General features: G+C 35.7%; 2 protein-coding genes across 2 annotated transcripts; both read right to left on the bottom strand.

Annotated features, from left to right (window-relative positions):
- Positions 1-7,145: 7,145 nt before the first annotated feature.
- LOC126724617 (receptor-like protein 46) lies at positions 7,146-9,509 on the bottom strand. The gene has a single exon (XM_050429081.1). The coding sequence runs from the start codon at positions 9,507-9,509 to the stop codon at positions 7,146-7,148; it is 2,364 nt and encodes a 787-aa protein (XP_050285038.1).
- A 1,878-nt stretch (positions 9,510-11,387) lies between these two features.
- LOC126724743 (uncharacterized) lies at positions 11,388-12,205 on the bottom strand. Its single transcript, XM_050429153.1, has 2 exons — positions 12,092-12,205; positions 11,388-11,660 (listed from the first exon to the last, which is right to left on the bottom strand). Exons 1-2 carry the CDS (start codon positions 12,203-12,205, stop codon positions 11,388-11,390), a joined length of 387 nt encoding a protein of 128 aa, XP_050285110.1.
- Between the last annotated feature and the right edge of the window lie 4,531 nt (positions 12,206-16,736).

Below are 16,736 nucleotides of genomic sequence, written 5' to 3' on the forward strand. Positions count from 1 at the left end.
GCAATCAAGGAAATCTTTTATCCTGAATGGCTAGCCAATATTGTGGTGGTGAAGAAGAAAAAAAGAAAATGGCGTATGTGTGTAGATTTCACGAATCTAAATAAAGTTTGCCTGAAGGATCCCTTCCCCGTTCCTCGAATTGACCAATTGGTGGATGCAACATGTGGACATCCTAGGATGAACTTCTTGGATGCTTTCCAAGGGTATCATCAGATACCTTTAGCATTACCCAATCAAGAAAAGACTGCCTTCAAAACTCCTACTGGTAATTACCATTATCGGGTGATGCTCTTTGGCCTCAAAAATGCAAGATCCACATATCAAAGAATGGTGACACGAATATTCAAGTCATAAATTGGGTGAAATGTGGAGGCATATATCGATGACATGGTGATAAAGACCAAACAAGTTGAGGAGCATTTAGTAGACTTAGGGGAGGTATTTTCAGTATTGCGGGAACACATACTGCTCTTAAATGCATCAAAATGTTCTTTCGGGGTCAACTCAGGAAAGTTCCTAGGCTACATGATCATGCACTGAGGAATTGAAGTCAATCCCGATCAAATTAAAGCCTTTAACAATTTACATCCCCCTTGGAATCCCAAAGAGGTACAAAAGTTAACAAGGATCGCAGCAGCTCTGAATAGATTTATCTCCCGGTTAGTAGATAGGTGTCGTCCATTTTTTCAACTTCTTCACAAGTGGAAGGACTTTTAATGGACCGAGGAGTGTGTATTGGCTTTTGAGGAACTTAAACAGTATTTGTCGTGCCCTCCTGTCCTCTCTAGGCCCAAGAAGGAAGAAATATTATATGCAAACTTAGCAATCATGGATTACCCAGTTAGTTTGGTTCTGGTCAGAAATGAGAGTGGAGTACAAAGACCCATCTACTATGTTAGTAAATCCTTGCATAAAGTTGAGACACGCTATTTACCCCTGGAGAAGGCGGTGTTGGCCATTGTACATGCCACGAGGAAGCTTCCACATTATTTTCAACCACATACCGCGGTGGTGCTTACCCAGCTCCCTTTACAAGCTCTCCTACGAAAATCGGACTACACGGGTAGGATTTCTAAATGGGGGACCATGTTGGGTGCATATGATGTTAGGTACATGCCTAGTACTGCCATAAAGGGATAAGTCTTGGAAGATTTTGTGGCGAAGTTTACAGAAAGCATGGCCGATGATAGGAAAGGAATAGTAGAGGCTATGATGGTCTCGGTTTCTGCTGTTGCCACCTGGGAGGTGTACACGGACAGAGCAGCTAACCAAAAAGGATCAGGAATAGGAATTGTGTTGATAACCTCGGAGAAGCTGGTGATGGAGAAATCACTTCATTTAGGTTTTTTGGCCACGAACAATGAAGCTGAGTATAAAGCTTTATTGGCTGGGATGACTATGGTTAAAAAGTTAGGAGGAGAAGTTGTGGAAGTGTATTCAGATTCTCGGCTGGTTGTTAGGCAAGTTAGTGGTGAGTTTGAAGCTAGGGATGAATGCATGCATGAGTATCTTGTTAAGGTTAGACAGGATCAGTCCCGTTTCAAGAGCTTCACTTTAAGGCAAATCCCCAAGGGACAAAATTCTCATGCAGATTCTTTGGCTATGCTGGCAACTTCTTTGGGATCAAATCTACCACAGGTCATCATTGTTGAAGACATGGTCCATCCTAGCTTTATAGAGAAGCCCTTGGTCGGAGTGCATAGTATCCAGGTTGGACCAAGTTGGATGGACTCCCTGGTAAATTTTTTAAAGCAAGGAATGTTACCCGAGTAAAAGGCGAGGCAGAAAAGATACACAGGAAGGCCTCACGTTATTGGTTGTCCGAAGAGCAGAAGTTGTATAAACACTCTCACTCGGAGCCGTATCTACTGTGTGTACATCTCGAGGCAGTGGAGCCCTTGTTAGAGGAATTGAACTAGGGGATTTGTGGGAGCCATACAGGTGGGAGGTCTTTGGCCCACGGAGCCCTTACCCAAGGGTACTGGTGGCCGAGCATAAAGAAAACTTCTCAGGATTATGTTAAGAAATGCTACCAGTGTTAGAGGTACGCCCCAAATATTCATCAACTAGGAGGGGTTCTGAACCCACTTTCTAGTCCTTGGTTGTTTGCTCAATGGGGTTTGAACATAGTGGGTCCATTTCCTCAAGCCACAGGAAACCGAAGATGGCTCCACGTCAGGACAGACTATTTCACTAAGTGGGTAGAGGCTGAACTTCTGTCCAACATCAAGGACGTGGATGCTAACAGATTTATATGGAGAAATGTCCAGGTTTGGAGTTTCGCACACATTGATCTTGGACAATGGGCTTCAGTTTGATAGTAAGGCCTTTCGAAGATACTGTGAAGAGTTGGGGATCAGGAATAGATATTCTACTCCTGCCTATCCACAAGGGAATGGGCAGGCCAAGGCTGCAAATAAAGGCATAGTGTCTGGACTGAAGAAAATGTTAGATGACACAAAAGGAAGGTGGGTGGATGAGTTGCCCCACGTATTATGGACCTATCGCGGTACACTCCTGGGGAAACTCCTTTTTCAATGACTTATGGAACTGAAGCAATAATTGTAACACCCCATAATTTTTATACCAATTTAATTATTATGCGTAAATTATAAAGGAGGCCTACAATTAAATGGATTAAATTGATTTGGGCCTAAGGTATTAAAAATAAGATAAATACTATGAGATATGAAGCCCAAGTGAGGTGGCATAAGTAAATATATGGGCCTTGATAACCTTAGTCTTTTACCTTTTAAGTTACACGTGTATGTACATAAGAAGTTCTTTTTGTTTTCAGCCACAACATACGAGTGAGCTGTTTCTTCTCTTCTCTGCAGCTGTGTAGGAGAATCAGGTCAGCTCTCCTCTTTATTTGGGTTCTTGTATTTATGTGATACCTAGCAAGTGTCTATCTAGCTTAAGGGCTATTGATATATCACACACCTAGGATGGAGAATTTCTGTGTATATGAGTCTTTGTGATGCACTGAACATAGGGGTAGGTGTGGACTTGAAAATTCAACGTTGTCATCATGTTAATAAATAAAAATAAAATAAAACCTGATTATGACTAGAAAATAGTCCCATGTTTTCAGGGATGAATTGTGCTTGAAATTGCTTTAGTAGCTAATAGGACAATAGGCATGACTTCATAAAGTCTAACCTATCAATATATTAAAGGAAAAAGGAAATTCTAAGCATATGTTCTGATCTCAACAACCCCCCACTTATTTGTATTTTATGGGAAAGGATGTCCTATGGTTATTATTATATTAGATTAGGGTGATGGATATAGCTATGACAAGAAAGGATGTGAATTGTAGATTGATGAGATTTCCCTTATTCGGCCATTTTGAAGTCTTGAATATCCATGATTATATCAGTGGAAAAATCAGATTAGGTAGCAGCATTTTTAAGTCCAAAAAAATCTGATCAAAGCTGAAAGTGTATTGGATAGTCAAGTGAATAAATGAAGAATTTTGGATATATCAATATTGTTTAGGATAAAACCGTTTAAGTGTGAAAATAGATTTTTAAGTGGGAAATTGTGTATTGGTGAACCTATTTTTGGTTTTGCTAAGTTCTAATTCTACTGAATTGTTGTGATTTAAGGGAGGTTGATTTCCTTTATTTTTGCAATTAAGAGGTAAGTGGTGATATTAAACTATTTTATATCAAAGAAACATGTTGATATTTTATATATGAATTGATATTTTATAAATGTTTAATGTGCACATTGACTATTCGTTTTATGAAAAAACTTGTGGGACAACTTGAATTTATTTAAACTTGCATGCGTGAATATATCTTTATATTTTTGAGAATTATGTAGGGATTATTTTTGTGAGCATATTGAAATGTGTTTTGAAAACCTATGGCAAGTCGTGATTAAAAGCTCAGTATTGTATTTAGTCCTTAGCAAGGGACGATCATACTGTAGTTAGTCCTTAGTAAGGGACGGTCCCAGAAAAGGGGTTAGTGCACATTTGATAGCTCCTTAGCAAGGGAGTATATTATTGAGGATCCAAAAAGGAAGCTTCTTAGCAAGGGAGAGCGCACTTTTAGATCTGAAAGGAGCCATCCTTAAGAAAGGGGATGAAAGGAGATTCCAGTCCCAAAAAGGTGATAGCACAACCCTGTCAGGGCGTAAACGTTGACCATGATAAAAGCCTAGAAAATTGTTTATGTGATGGTATTAATATATATATATATATATATATATATATTATGATGACTCCCAATATAAAGATATTTATATATATATATATATATATATATGAAGTATTTGATGATAAATATTGATGAGTTACAAGTTATGAAATTGTTGTAAGAATTATTTATTTGAAAGGTTTGTTCCCACTCCCCAATATTATGGAATTCCACTTATTAAGTTATCTCACCCCCCCCCCTTTATTTCCCATTACAGATACATTAGAGGGATTATTGGAGTAGAGATTCTTGGGAGACAGCAGTTACGAACTATTTTATGGAACTGAGGATTTTATTATTATTTTTATGGTATTAAACATTGTATTGGAGAATTATTTTGAGGATGTTTTGTATTTGGTGAATTAGAACTCTGACATTTGTGATAAGGTTTAAGGTTTCTGGTTTCTTTTATTTGATATTTTTATTGATTATTCAGATTAAATAGACTTTTATTGCTTATGATTTTGGGGCGTTATAGTAATCCCTATTGAATCCGGATTCCCAACCTAAAGAACTGATTAGTTCAACATTGGGGAGATCAATTGTGTAATACACTATGCTCATTAGGACGTGTTACAAGGTTCAAATAAGTTCAAAAATCACAGAGCGGTTGTTTGAGGATACCGGATAGTATTTCCCTCTCTTTTTTAAATTATAACAGAGTTTTCTCAATGATTTTACTCTAATTCATTGTTGCTAAATGCCCTTTCACTGTTGGTTACTGCCCTTTTTATAGTGCCATCCTAGGGTTTCCGAGGTACCACTGATTCCCTCCATTTGCTCCCCTGGGTACCAGAGCCATTGTTGTGCTAGCATCATTAGTGGCTGGTCCTTTCCTCATTTCTCATTATTTTATTCTTTTAGGATCTCTTCTTTAAAAGTCTCTTGCTGACTTTCCGTTCTTGGGGGTCCTAAAAGGCTGGTTTTTTGTTCTTTCCTTCTCCAAGGTTTCTAGGTTCCACTTTTTTCAGACCCACCTTTTAGCTACCTTCCCTTTTGTCATTTTTTCCAAGTGAGATGATTCCTTTTCTGCTAGGCCGAAAGATCGCAAGTCTCCTCCCTTTCTGGTTCTTCTTCATGGGTTCCCCGAGGTACCAAGGCTCTTGTTCATGAGTTACTGGTTCCCAGGCCCTCTAACTTCTTTTCTGCATCATTGGGTGGCAGATAGGGACATGTCTGTCCTTGTTCCTTGTGTTTCTTGGATCCCCCCCTAAACTGTCTTAATCCACCCTGGCTTTACTGCATGTCCGAGGATCCCAGGCTCCTAGGAATCCTCAGGTATCCCGGCCCAGTTCTTTCCCTGGGCTCCCCAGAGATTTTTGTCCTTGGTAGGATGGGCTTTCATCTTCCCTTTGTCTCATGAGATCTAAAACTTATCCATTCATAGATTTGGGTTCTTCCTTATGATTCTTAATGGGTTTGGGCTTCCCCCCCCCCCCCCCCTTTTCTTTATTGAAGGGCCAAATACTTTACTTTTTTTTTTCTTTCTATAGTGCAATCATTTGTGCTGTTTTGGGCCTTGGTGCAATATTGTGATTTTTTAGACCTCAAAAATTGTTTAGTTATAAATATCTAAATTAAAGTAGATAAATGCGTGAAGACAAAATTATATATAAAATTAAAACTATCCAAGATGAATGTACAAAGTTATTCTATTTATATATTTAATATCTTCTCAAAAAATATTTATATATTTAATATTGTCAACAAGATTTAGGAATAAAAATTAAATAAGAAAACAAATTATTATGTTAGCAATGATGCAGCGGATGAGTTGGTGCAAGATGAGCTTAGTAACAGTAAATTCTACGTTTCAGTTTTCAAATATATATAGATATAGATTAGTAAAAGGAACAATCATTATGGTGAAAATTAAAAATAATGTTGATATTTTAGATTAGCCATTTATCACATGGTTTTGAGTCTTTTACTGCTAGCATTTAATACAAAATTTATTTGTTAAAAAATTAAAAATATATTTACTTGTTCTTGTTTAGTAGCATTGTTACCATCAACAAATCATACAGAACATACCAAAACCATCATTGTTGCTACATGCATTCTCATTTAGTAAACCATTGAGGTTTGCAATGGGCTATGCCACCTTAACCAATTGAGAGAAGTCGCATCTGTGATGTGAAACAAAAAAACATAACTGCAGAATTACCAACCAACAGTTCCAAACAACTTGGTGGAACATTACAACATCATCTGAAGATCTTGCAATTTCAACTTAAGCCCATTGTTCAAATGTAATCTTGAAGATGAAATGCCAGTATGAACTCCAACAACAAAAGCTATAAGGAACTAGTACCTCAATCTCCAATTTTGTATAAGCTATGATGAAGAGAATAGTTTCTTGTAAACATTTGTAAAATGACTAAAGTTTTTATATCTTTTGCCTAAAGAAAAAAGAAAAAGAAGAGTAAAAGGGAATCGTACAATGAGGGCGAACAATTTGTGAGGATTTTATATTTGATATCTTTTCAGACTAAGACTTGGTTATTGTTACTGTTATATCTTATATATTCCTTTTCATTTGCTCTCTCACCTTATTCTACAAATTTAATGACAAATATTTTTTTGAATGAAAAAGCAAGATTTTATTCAGCATCAATAATCCTACATTAACAAGCAACCACACAACTTGCAACGAGGTGCAAACAAACAAACAAAACCTCTGCTTAACAAAAATAGAACAACACTAAGAAAATAACAAATAAGCCTCACTATCTATTATACTACACCAGAAGCAATAATCTGTAATAATTGTAAAGGGATTCCCCACAATAACATGACACCCTGTTCTAAACGGTGTTCTTAACCTTAGTTTTAGTTGCTAGTTTGCCTCTTACATTTGAATTGAAAACCTTTATAAAGCTAGGATTTTATTATTTGACCATAGACTGCATGCATAACTTGTAAGACACTTTAAATTTATACCTTTTGTCTTCCTTGTTGACTACGGTGATTCAGAGGTTTTACAGGTACACAATACTCAGTTAGATATAGGATTGCCACTGTTACAAAGAAGGCAACCACATATCCAATCACCATTCCTTCCCATGAGAACCATGTTTCTTTTCTCTCAACCACTGGTGGTTTTGTTGATGATGAGTCTTCTGGACATAACACTTGAATTTGCATTCCGCACAATCCACTATTGTTGGCATAAAAGTTTGGATTATTCATTGTATCCATCTGGCTACCAATTGGAATCTTACCCGTGAGCTTGTTGTTACTCACATCCAAAATAGTCAGTTGTAGCAACATTGCTAGTGATTGTGGCATTGAACCTGATAGATTGTTACGTGACAAATCCAAACCCTCTAGATTTTTTAAATCACCAATACTTGCTGGTATTCTCCCATAAAAATTGTTAAGTGAGACATTGAGAAGCTTCAGAGCCTTCAGTTTTCCTAATGAGGTTGGAATTTTACCAGAAAGTTGGTTCATTGACAAGTCTAACAAAGAGTAGTTCTTGAGGTTGTCAAATGATAGACCTTGTTTTGACTTCTTCCAGTTCACTATCATATCATTAATCTTGGTGCCAATGGTGTAATAATTTGTTCCAAAACCATTAAAATACGAAAATCCATCAGGTGTTTCAATCATACCAGCAAGATTCCCAAACTCTTTAGGGATTTCTCCAACAAGAAGGTTGCTTGAGAGATCAAGAATTTGGAGGCTGGTAAGATTAGAAATACAAATAGGGATTGAACCTTGGAGAGAGTTGTTTCGAAAAATTAGAATATGGAGGGTGGAGATTTGGCAGATAAAGTTAGGCAATTCACCTTTGATTTTGTTGTCATGGATGTCTAGGTATTCAAGCTTGCTCATATTAGTCAAGTTTCTAGACAATCTACCAGAAAACTTATTTTTTCCCAAAGCTAGAATTATAGTTTCTTGGGAAAAATTGGTTGGAATTTCACCCGAGAATTCATTTGAAGAAAAATCAATGATTTGGAGTTGTACGTTGGAACTAAAATCTGGTAAAGTGTTGCCAGAAAATTTGTTGTTTGACAGGTCCAACAAATAGAGGCCATAAATCTTGGAGATGGATTCAGGAACCTTACCTGAAAAATTATTTCTAGCCAACGTAAGAATCCCAAGTCTAGTGGCATTACCAATGTTGTTTGGAAGTTCTCCATAAAAGTTGTTTCGGGACAAGGAAAGAGCATATAACTTTGGAGAGTTGAAGAGGCGAGGTGGGAGAGAACCTGTAAGATTGTTATCTGACAAAATTATAGTTCCAACCTCCATTTCAGCAAGCCATTGTGGGAACATTCCTTCTAGCTGGTTCTCACTCAAGTCCAGAATTTCAAGTGTCTTTTGTGTAGAAATCCAACTTGGAATTTCTCCTGTAAGACCACAAGACCTCATAGACAACTCAGATAGCGTAAACTTTGGCACCATCTTTGCATTGTTATTCCAAGTGAGATTATTTCCTCCAAGAAGAAGGCTCTTTAAGCCCTTGATATTGAACAGCCTGGATGGAATATCTCCATCGAGCAAGTTGCTTTCCAAATGAAGTATTTCCAATTTCGTCAAATTCTGCATGGTTGATGGGATTGTACCCGTGAGCTTGTTGCAATTCAAGTCCAAATTGGTCATGTTGGCTAGATTGCCAATATCAACAGGAATTTCCATTGACAATGAATTGTAACTCAAATCCATTGTTTTCAATTCCTTTAAATTCAGAATTGAAGATGGAATTTCCCCAAATAATTCGTTGCTGCGAAGAAACAAATGCTCCAACTTTGTCATATTCCCTATCTCCTTAGGGATATTCCCCTGAAATGAATTTATACTTATATCAAGATATTGAAGATGCTTCAAGTGAAAAAGCTGAGAAGGAATGGAGCCATTGAAGGCATTATTCCACAAATCAAGATGAACCAATTCTGTCAGATTGGCGAAGCCATCACCTGGCAATTCTCCTTGTATTTGATTCCAGGACATGACAAGGTGCGTCAAGCTTCTAATGTGGAAGAGCGGTGTCAAGATGGTGGAAGACAACACTATGGGCTCCTTCGACCAGACGAGGTCCTCCAGATATAGAGCAACCACATTCCTTGAATCAAAGCGAGAACTACAATTGACCATGTCCCAGTGGCAACAATCTAAGCTGGAATTCCATGATTCTAACAAAGCAAGAGGGCTTTTTGGTGAAAAAGTAGTAGTAGCATTGATGAGAGAGGCTTTAAATTGAAGAAGGGCTTGTTTTTGATGTTCAGGACAAGAGAGAGAAGGGGTGAATAACAAGATGAGAAGTCCAAGTAGTAGGCTGAGTTTTGCCATTGTTGAGTGTTTCTATCTTCTTCGTTGGGAGGAGTGGGCTGTAGTGGGATATATATATTAATAGAGGTTCAGTTGGTGCACAACTGATTACTGATTCACAGACTTGAATGCGCTTTAACATGTTAAGGGAGAAACGTGATTCACAGAAGCATATGATCATGCAGCGCATCCATGAAACAAATGCCAGCTTATTAAGCTTGTCCTTGTTGTGATTCATGTCTCCTATTTCAAACAAAATTGAGAGACTTGGATGAGGCATTGTCAGCTAGCATTCATAGCACCTTGTCCTTGCCTTGAAAATTTCGCAAGAGAGACAACTGCAGCCAGCAAGCCAGAGATAAAAAAACAGAAGGAAAGTGCAGTGCGTCTGTATGAAGGCAAAGCAAATTTGAGTTTTTTTCCTTGAACTGTGAGATACGAAGAAGGGTGGAAACATAGGGGGGGTTTCTCTAGGTTGGGCCATTATTATTCTATGTTGGATGGTTATGAAAAGTTGGGGAGGGGAGTGATTAAAAGAGGTTCAGTTCACATGCAGTACCACCAATCACGATGTACACAAAGTCTTAAATCATTGAGTACATAGAGTAGTTTTTGGAAAGGGCAGTACTGTTTAATAAAACAGTGTGAAAGAGTTTCTCCGCCTTTTGGAAAATCTATGGGAAAGGTAAGACCTCTTCGACTAGCAGGAGAAATGAAGATTAATGAAACACTATTCTCATTTTTTTTTAATTGAAAAGGGTATGTACAAGGAACACGCATCCTCTTTAACAACTGTCTGTAACTAACTCTAGTAAACTAATGGTCCGTTTGGATTAAGGGGGAGGGAGGGGGAGTATAGTAGAGTAGAGTAAATTTAGTACAAAATTAGCTTATTTTTAGTCAACTCTACTCTACTCCCCTCATTCCCCCCTCCATCCAAACATGTCACAAGAGATAAATACAAAAGTGGACAACTTGTAGTTTAACCGGGAAGATAGATGCAATATTAAATATGACATGTCATATAGTAGCATGAACTTAGATAAGCTTGTATACGACATATCATGCATTATCAAGTTTTACTCTGTTGATCTGTCTTGATCTGCAGAATATAATGTCATCATTCTAAGCTTGAACATGCTCTAAGTTTCATGCTATGCAGGTCACTCTAAGTTGAGCATTGGAATCAGAGAACTATCCTTCTGGTAATCTTCTGATAAACGCATTTTTAAGTTATTATTTTGGGTAGAAAGGCCCATGTAATGAAAATAAGTGCTGCAAGTGATTGCATTCTAAGAAATAAGAAATTACCCTAGGCTGTGGCTCATCAAAACGAGTCCAATAGGTGTACATCGCAAACTGATATAAACTTGTTTTATAAGCACCAAATTGTCCCTAAGCTGTGCTGCACACACAAAAGTTACATGCTTTGTTAGAAAGACCTGGTTTTAGCTTCAGACTAATCTAGAAAACCCCCAAGATCTGAAAGAATGGGCTATAAATCAATTCATATCCAGTCCCAGCAACCAAAAATCCAATAAAAGTGGAGAGAAATCTACGATAGGAAAAATGAATATTTTATTCATGATCAACCCATTCACAAAATGAGAATTATATATCGACAAAATTAACAATGCATTCTAATTACCCTGACCACGCAAACGTTTTAATAACCACTTTTTTCTTAACCTCTCATTCAACTTCATGAACATCATTGCCCTCCTCTCATCAAAAGAAAGATATTCACATGCCTCAATAATAAGATCATCATCAAAGCCAGGTATTGTTTGTACCATTTCAAACAGTTCATCTAAGCACACGGTCTTATTATTTTCCGTCAATGCATCAGCTATTCTACCAATATCTGCGGCCATGGCACTCATCATTTTTAACATAACATCACTTGAACGCCTCCTCTTCAACAGCCCTTGTCTGCTGAGATGAACCTTGCATGCCATCACTAGTATCTTCATGTGACATTTCTTCATTAGCAAACATCTGTACCGGGGTTTCAATGTGCTCTTCATCGTTGAAAGTAGAATTGCCTTCAAGTCTAAGTGTGGCACCAGCTTCAAACCAATGTCCATCTGGTGCCTCATTGCCAACTATTATTCGCAAGTCATCATAATTTTCAATAGACCTGGCTCGCAATTGCCTTGCATCCGGATACCTCTGAAATTTGTACACATCAATTAAGTAATGCATGACAAAATACGAATCTGAAAAGATTAAGAATGTCTTAACGCAACTGGAGAAAATCATTCTCTAAAGGTGCATTCAGCACTCCATAATCACAGTTAGGTTTCAGTTTTTCTTTTACTTAAAAAAAAAAAAAAAAAAAATCAGAAAAAAGAAAAAGGGAGAAGAATTTTTGGAATTTAAAAACAACAGGAAAAATAGGCTCATCCAACAACACTCAAGTCTGATCATTTACAAAGATGAGATTACATCCAAATATTTTTACCGGTGGAGTCCAAGAGACTGAAAAGCGAACTTATCATCATATTTAGAAGTTGCACATTGAACTGCAATGGTGGAACTACATAAATGATTGAAAAAATTGCATTCGAAACACCGAATCTTTGAAGGAACAAAAAATGTACCTTGATGTATTCATTCCAATCAGAGTCAGATGCAACAATCATCTTATATCTCTCATCCCACTCAAACCCACCATGGGAGTGGAGTTCCTTAACAAGTCCATACTGTTTCTCCATGTCTTCAACCGGTTTCTTATGTTTTCCTTTGTCAAGTCCAACCCAAACTTCTCATTGAGAACTGTAAGAGCAGCCATATAAGCTACAGGCTTAAAATTTTTATCAAGCTTATTTCCCAACATCACTTGCTGGACTAGCAACTGTGTTAAGCATCGATCCATCTCATCTGTCCAAGATATGTACTTTCCTTTATCTTTTGCATTGTCAACCTCATTATAGTACGTTTCCTCAGCAACCACTGCTTCATTCTCAGCAATTAAATCCAAATTATTCTCAGCTATATTGACTGAGCTTTCAGGTGGATCATTGCAACCAATAATAACACACAACTCCTCATAGTTGTTAATGACTCGTCCTTGAACTTCAAAACTTGGATTTCAAGAACTAGAGGCTTTTATATGTCCTGTCAATTGAGTACGTTTCTGAATTGACTAAATGGTTTTTGTCATTGTCTGATTGGCTTATCTCCTTCCCATTTTGTAATAGGATATCATAGTGGCACAATGGCAACTTTATTCTACAGGCAATCAAATTATATGACCTCCTAGATAAACTCTGATTAAATCAACACATTCTGTACTGGATGTCAACTAGGTTATGACAGATGACTGTTTCAGATATAAGATTTTACCTTTTCTTTTTTGTTCTCTTGGTTGTTCAGATGATAGGATATTTTTAATAGAGTTTTGGATGAATGATGCTCTTTCTTTTGTTGTTGGTAATTACACACGCACTATTGGGTCTTTGAACCCACGACCTTATCCTACACCTTGCTCTTACAACCGAGATATTGTTGGAGCATTTTAATATTAATTAATTAAAATGAATAAATATTACAATATAAATGTAAAGATGTAGAAGTGAATATGGAAGATGAGAAGTTAGTGAAAATATTTAATCCCACATTGAAAATGAGAGAGGCTATTTTATTCCTTTTAATTGTGGCGATTAATGGACTGATATGAATTGAATCAGATATTGGGCTAGATACGTGTGCAAGGGGGCGGTAAAGGGTTAATATCCAATTTATTCAGTTTCTCGTGTTCAGATAATAGAATATTTTCAGGGACTTTAACCCACAACCTTATCTGGCATCTTGCCATAAGCTCTATGGCATTAATGGTATACAAATTTTTTCTTGTGTGTGTGTGTAAGGGGGGGTGGGGGTGTTTAGAATTCAGTTTAGTACTACAACATTTTCAATTGCTACATTTTGATCCCCAAAAGTTTTGATTAAAATAAAATGGTTAGGGTTCTGTCCAATGACACATTAACGATTTAATTTTAATCCAAACTTTAGGGGGTCAAAATGTGGTAAATCGAAAATGGTGTAGTACTATGTGATACTATCAAACCAAAGGGGGTAATTTGTAAATGGAAATTTGACCACAAAATAAAAAATTATTAATTTGGAAGAAACCCTAATGATTTCATTTTATTCCAAACTTTGGGAGGTCATATGTAGTAGTTGAAAGTTTGTGAACTAAATTGTTATAGGACCAACAAGGGGTAAATTGTAATTTTCCCTTTTGTTGGGATTAAAAATGAAGTATTTCCCACATGAATGAGTTTCTTAACATTGTGTCTAACACACTACCAGAGAATTGCTTTAAGATCTGTGAGGCTCATGGTGAAATTGCTAAGCATTTGGAAATTTCTGCTGAAAGAGCTTTAAGGGGGTCCTTCAAACTGAAAATAACTTAAGGCAAAAGCTGAAATTTGGAGCTTTTAGAAAAGGCTCTACAATTCACTATACTTCATTATTTATAAATTCATAATTTTATAATATTATTCATTGTAATTTGCCAAACATTCAAAATGCTAAAGAGCTTTTTAGTTAAAACTATATCGCAAAAGCTCTGCTTCCTACAGCAAAGTGAGCTCATCAAGTCATCGTAAGCATGTTTCTCCCTTTCACCATAGTGCTTCATATGTTATCAATAAAAAATTAATAAGTAATGAATTTTGTGTTCCTTACAAATAAAAAATTATATATTTTTTACTTTATTTTTATTAAGATTTTCATCTACACATATTATGAGTCAATTTGCTAATGATAGGATATAGTGTGGATTAAAATTTCCCAATTATGACATTAGAAACGATTGAGAAAAATAGATTTTTCCCACCATTAAAAAATTTCAACTTGTAGCATCCTATTTAATGTTATCTTTTTAATCCCAAATCAATCTATCTCATTTGAAGTTTGCAAAGTATAATTATGATCTCTCTTCTTGAATACATAATTACTTATCTCAATACATTAATAAAAATACATCGAATCAAAACATACCTATATGAAGATGTTTTGCAAAAAAACAAAATGTCATATTAATTATCACTTTGCAAAATCTCATATCAATCACCGCTTAACAATGATTAATTTGATCGATTAGGAAAATAATTTGTTGTTTATAATCTATTAAGATTATTTCTCTGCAGAAACTACAAATTTGTCCACCCAAAAAGATTATAAAATGAACAATTATTAGCAAAATATCACAAATAAATTTCTATGTGCATCATTATATAATAACAACAACAACAACAACAATAATAATGAAAATACAATGGTGAAAGCTAAAATATGTCACTCATCCAATTATTTCCATTTTATTAACCTTTGCTTTTATCTAATTAAGTGGCAATATATAGTTTTTCTAATACAATTATTAAGAGTACTTTCTCTACAAAAACTATAATTTTGTTCACCCAAAATGCTTAAAAAAAAAACTTAGTAAAGTCTCATAGTTTAACACCTAAATGGATCACTAAAAAAAAAAATCAAATTCTAACTTGCAAAACAACTAAATATTGAACTAAATCAAATCAAAAAATGGGATAAAGAAAAAAAATTGTGATCGGGAATTGGAATACCAAAATACTTTTGCCTGAAAGAGAAACAAATGTGAAGTGGCAATTAAATCAATAATAACAAAAAGAACCATTAGTAGGGGAAAAAAAAGTGGCTAAAAAAAAATTATCGAAAGAGAAAAAAATGAAGAGAGAGAGAGAGAGAGAGTATTGAACTTTTTGCTATGAACAACTTGGAAGGAATAGGGGAGAAATGTGGAAATAAAGTAAAAAGAAATTTATAAGAAAATCAAGTTGGAAGAGGAAGAGGAAGGGTGGAAGTAGATTAAAGGTTCAAAAAATGGTAGAATTTATGAAGATATAAAGGAGAAAATTTATAAATTTATAAAGGAAATCAAATGAAAAATTTAAGAAGCCAATGATGGGAGAAAATGAAAAATTGAACTACAAAGACAATGGTTGAAGAAGATGAAAGGTTGAACAAAGTAAAAATTGCAAAAAATAAAAAAGGCTGCTAATGTCGTGGCACAAAAAAAGCTTTGTAAAATTTATTTTAAAGTTTCCATTATTATATAATAGTATAGATAGATATGTATAGACATTGTTTTTGGTTTTAAATTCTTCATTGATTTTATTACTTAGTTATAAAACATCTAAATTCAAGTAGATGTGTAAAGACAAAATTATATATAAAGATAAAACCGTCCAAGATGAATGTGTAAAGTTAATCTATTTATATATTTAATATCTTCCCAAAAAAATATTTATATATTTAATATTGTCAACAAAATTTAGGAATAAAAATTAAATAAGAAAAATAATGATTATATAGGCAATGACGTGGTAGATGAGGTGGCGCATTATGAGCATAGCAACAATAAATGCTACGTTTCAGTTTTTCAATATATATAGATATAGATTAGCAAAAGGAACAATCATTATGGTGAAAATTAAAAATAGTGTTGATAATTTAGATTAGCCATTTATCACATGGTTTTGAGTCTTTTACTGCTAGCATTTAACACAAAATTTATTTGTTAAAAAATTAAAAATATGATTACTTGTTCTTGTTTAGTAGCATTGTTACTGTAGGGGTGATAGACCCAAGAGCCCATATATCGGGCCAGGGGCCCAATCCGACGACGTTACATAATCTGAGGGCGGGTAAATACTTTCATAAGGATCCATGTTAGCAAATGAAGAAGTGAAATCCGAGTATAGTCATCCAGAAAAGTGGTCCGAGAAAGAATCCCCCCTCGGCTGAGCAAAGCCGAGATCAAAGATCAGAGGGTGTGGTCTGCTATCAAGAGTAACGTTCTGGATCATTCCATGAATTAGGATAAGTATCAGGAAGGAACAGGACAGAGGAGAGTCATGAAATATCTAAAGGAAAAGCTGCTATCACCGCATTAAATATTCTGCAGTTAACTCTCTAGCTACATTAATGAGGAATTGATATCTGAACAGTAACTTTCAGCCTTACAACTACTACCCAAAGACTTTAGGAAGGTGCTGATGGGACAAGAATCAACATCAACGATCTGATCTGCATGTGAAGGGTGGAAATGAAAGGTGAAGATAATATAAAATGGAGGAGAGACCCTAATAGAAGGGGATCGAGAAACTAAGGGAAAAACACTATAGCAATCAAAAATTGTATTTGTAATCAAACTTGAGAGAAATATATAAGAACTAGTCTCCTTAGATTGTGCTGAGG

Source organism: Quercus robur, chromosome 1 (assembly GCF_932294415.1).
Source record: "Quercus robur chromosome 1, dhQueRobu3.1, whole genome shotgun sequence".
Lineage (NCBI taxonomy): Eukaryota > Viridiplantae > Streptophyta > Magnoliopsida > Fagales > Fagaceae > Quercus > Quercus robur.

What these genes read in the sequence shown, in the direction of transcription:
- LOC126724743 (XM_050429153.1), bottom strand. Translation starts at nt 12,205, where the DNA reads ATGGAGAAACAGTATGGACTTGTTAAGGAACTCCACTCCCATGGTGGG. An exon ending in ATTGGAATGAATACATCAAG is followed by an intron (nt 11,661 to 12,091) that starts GTACATTTTTTG and finishes TACAAATTTCAG; the next exon opens with AGGTATCCGGATGCAAGGCA.
- LOC126724617 (XM_050429081.1), bottom strand. Translation starts at nt 9,509, where the DNA reads ATGGCAAAACTCAGCCTACTACTTGGACTTCTCATCTTGTTATTCACC.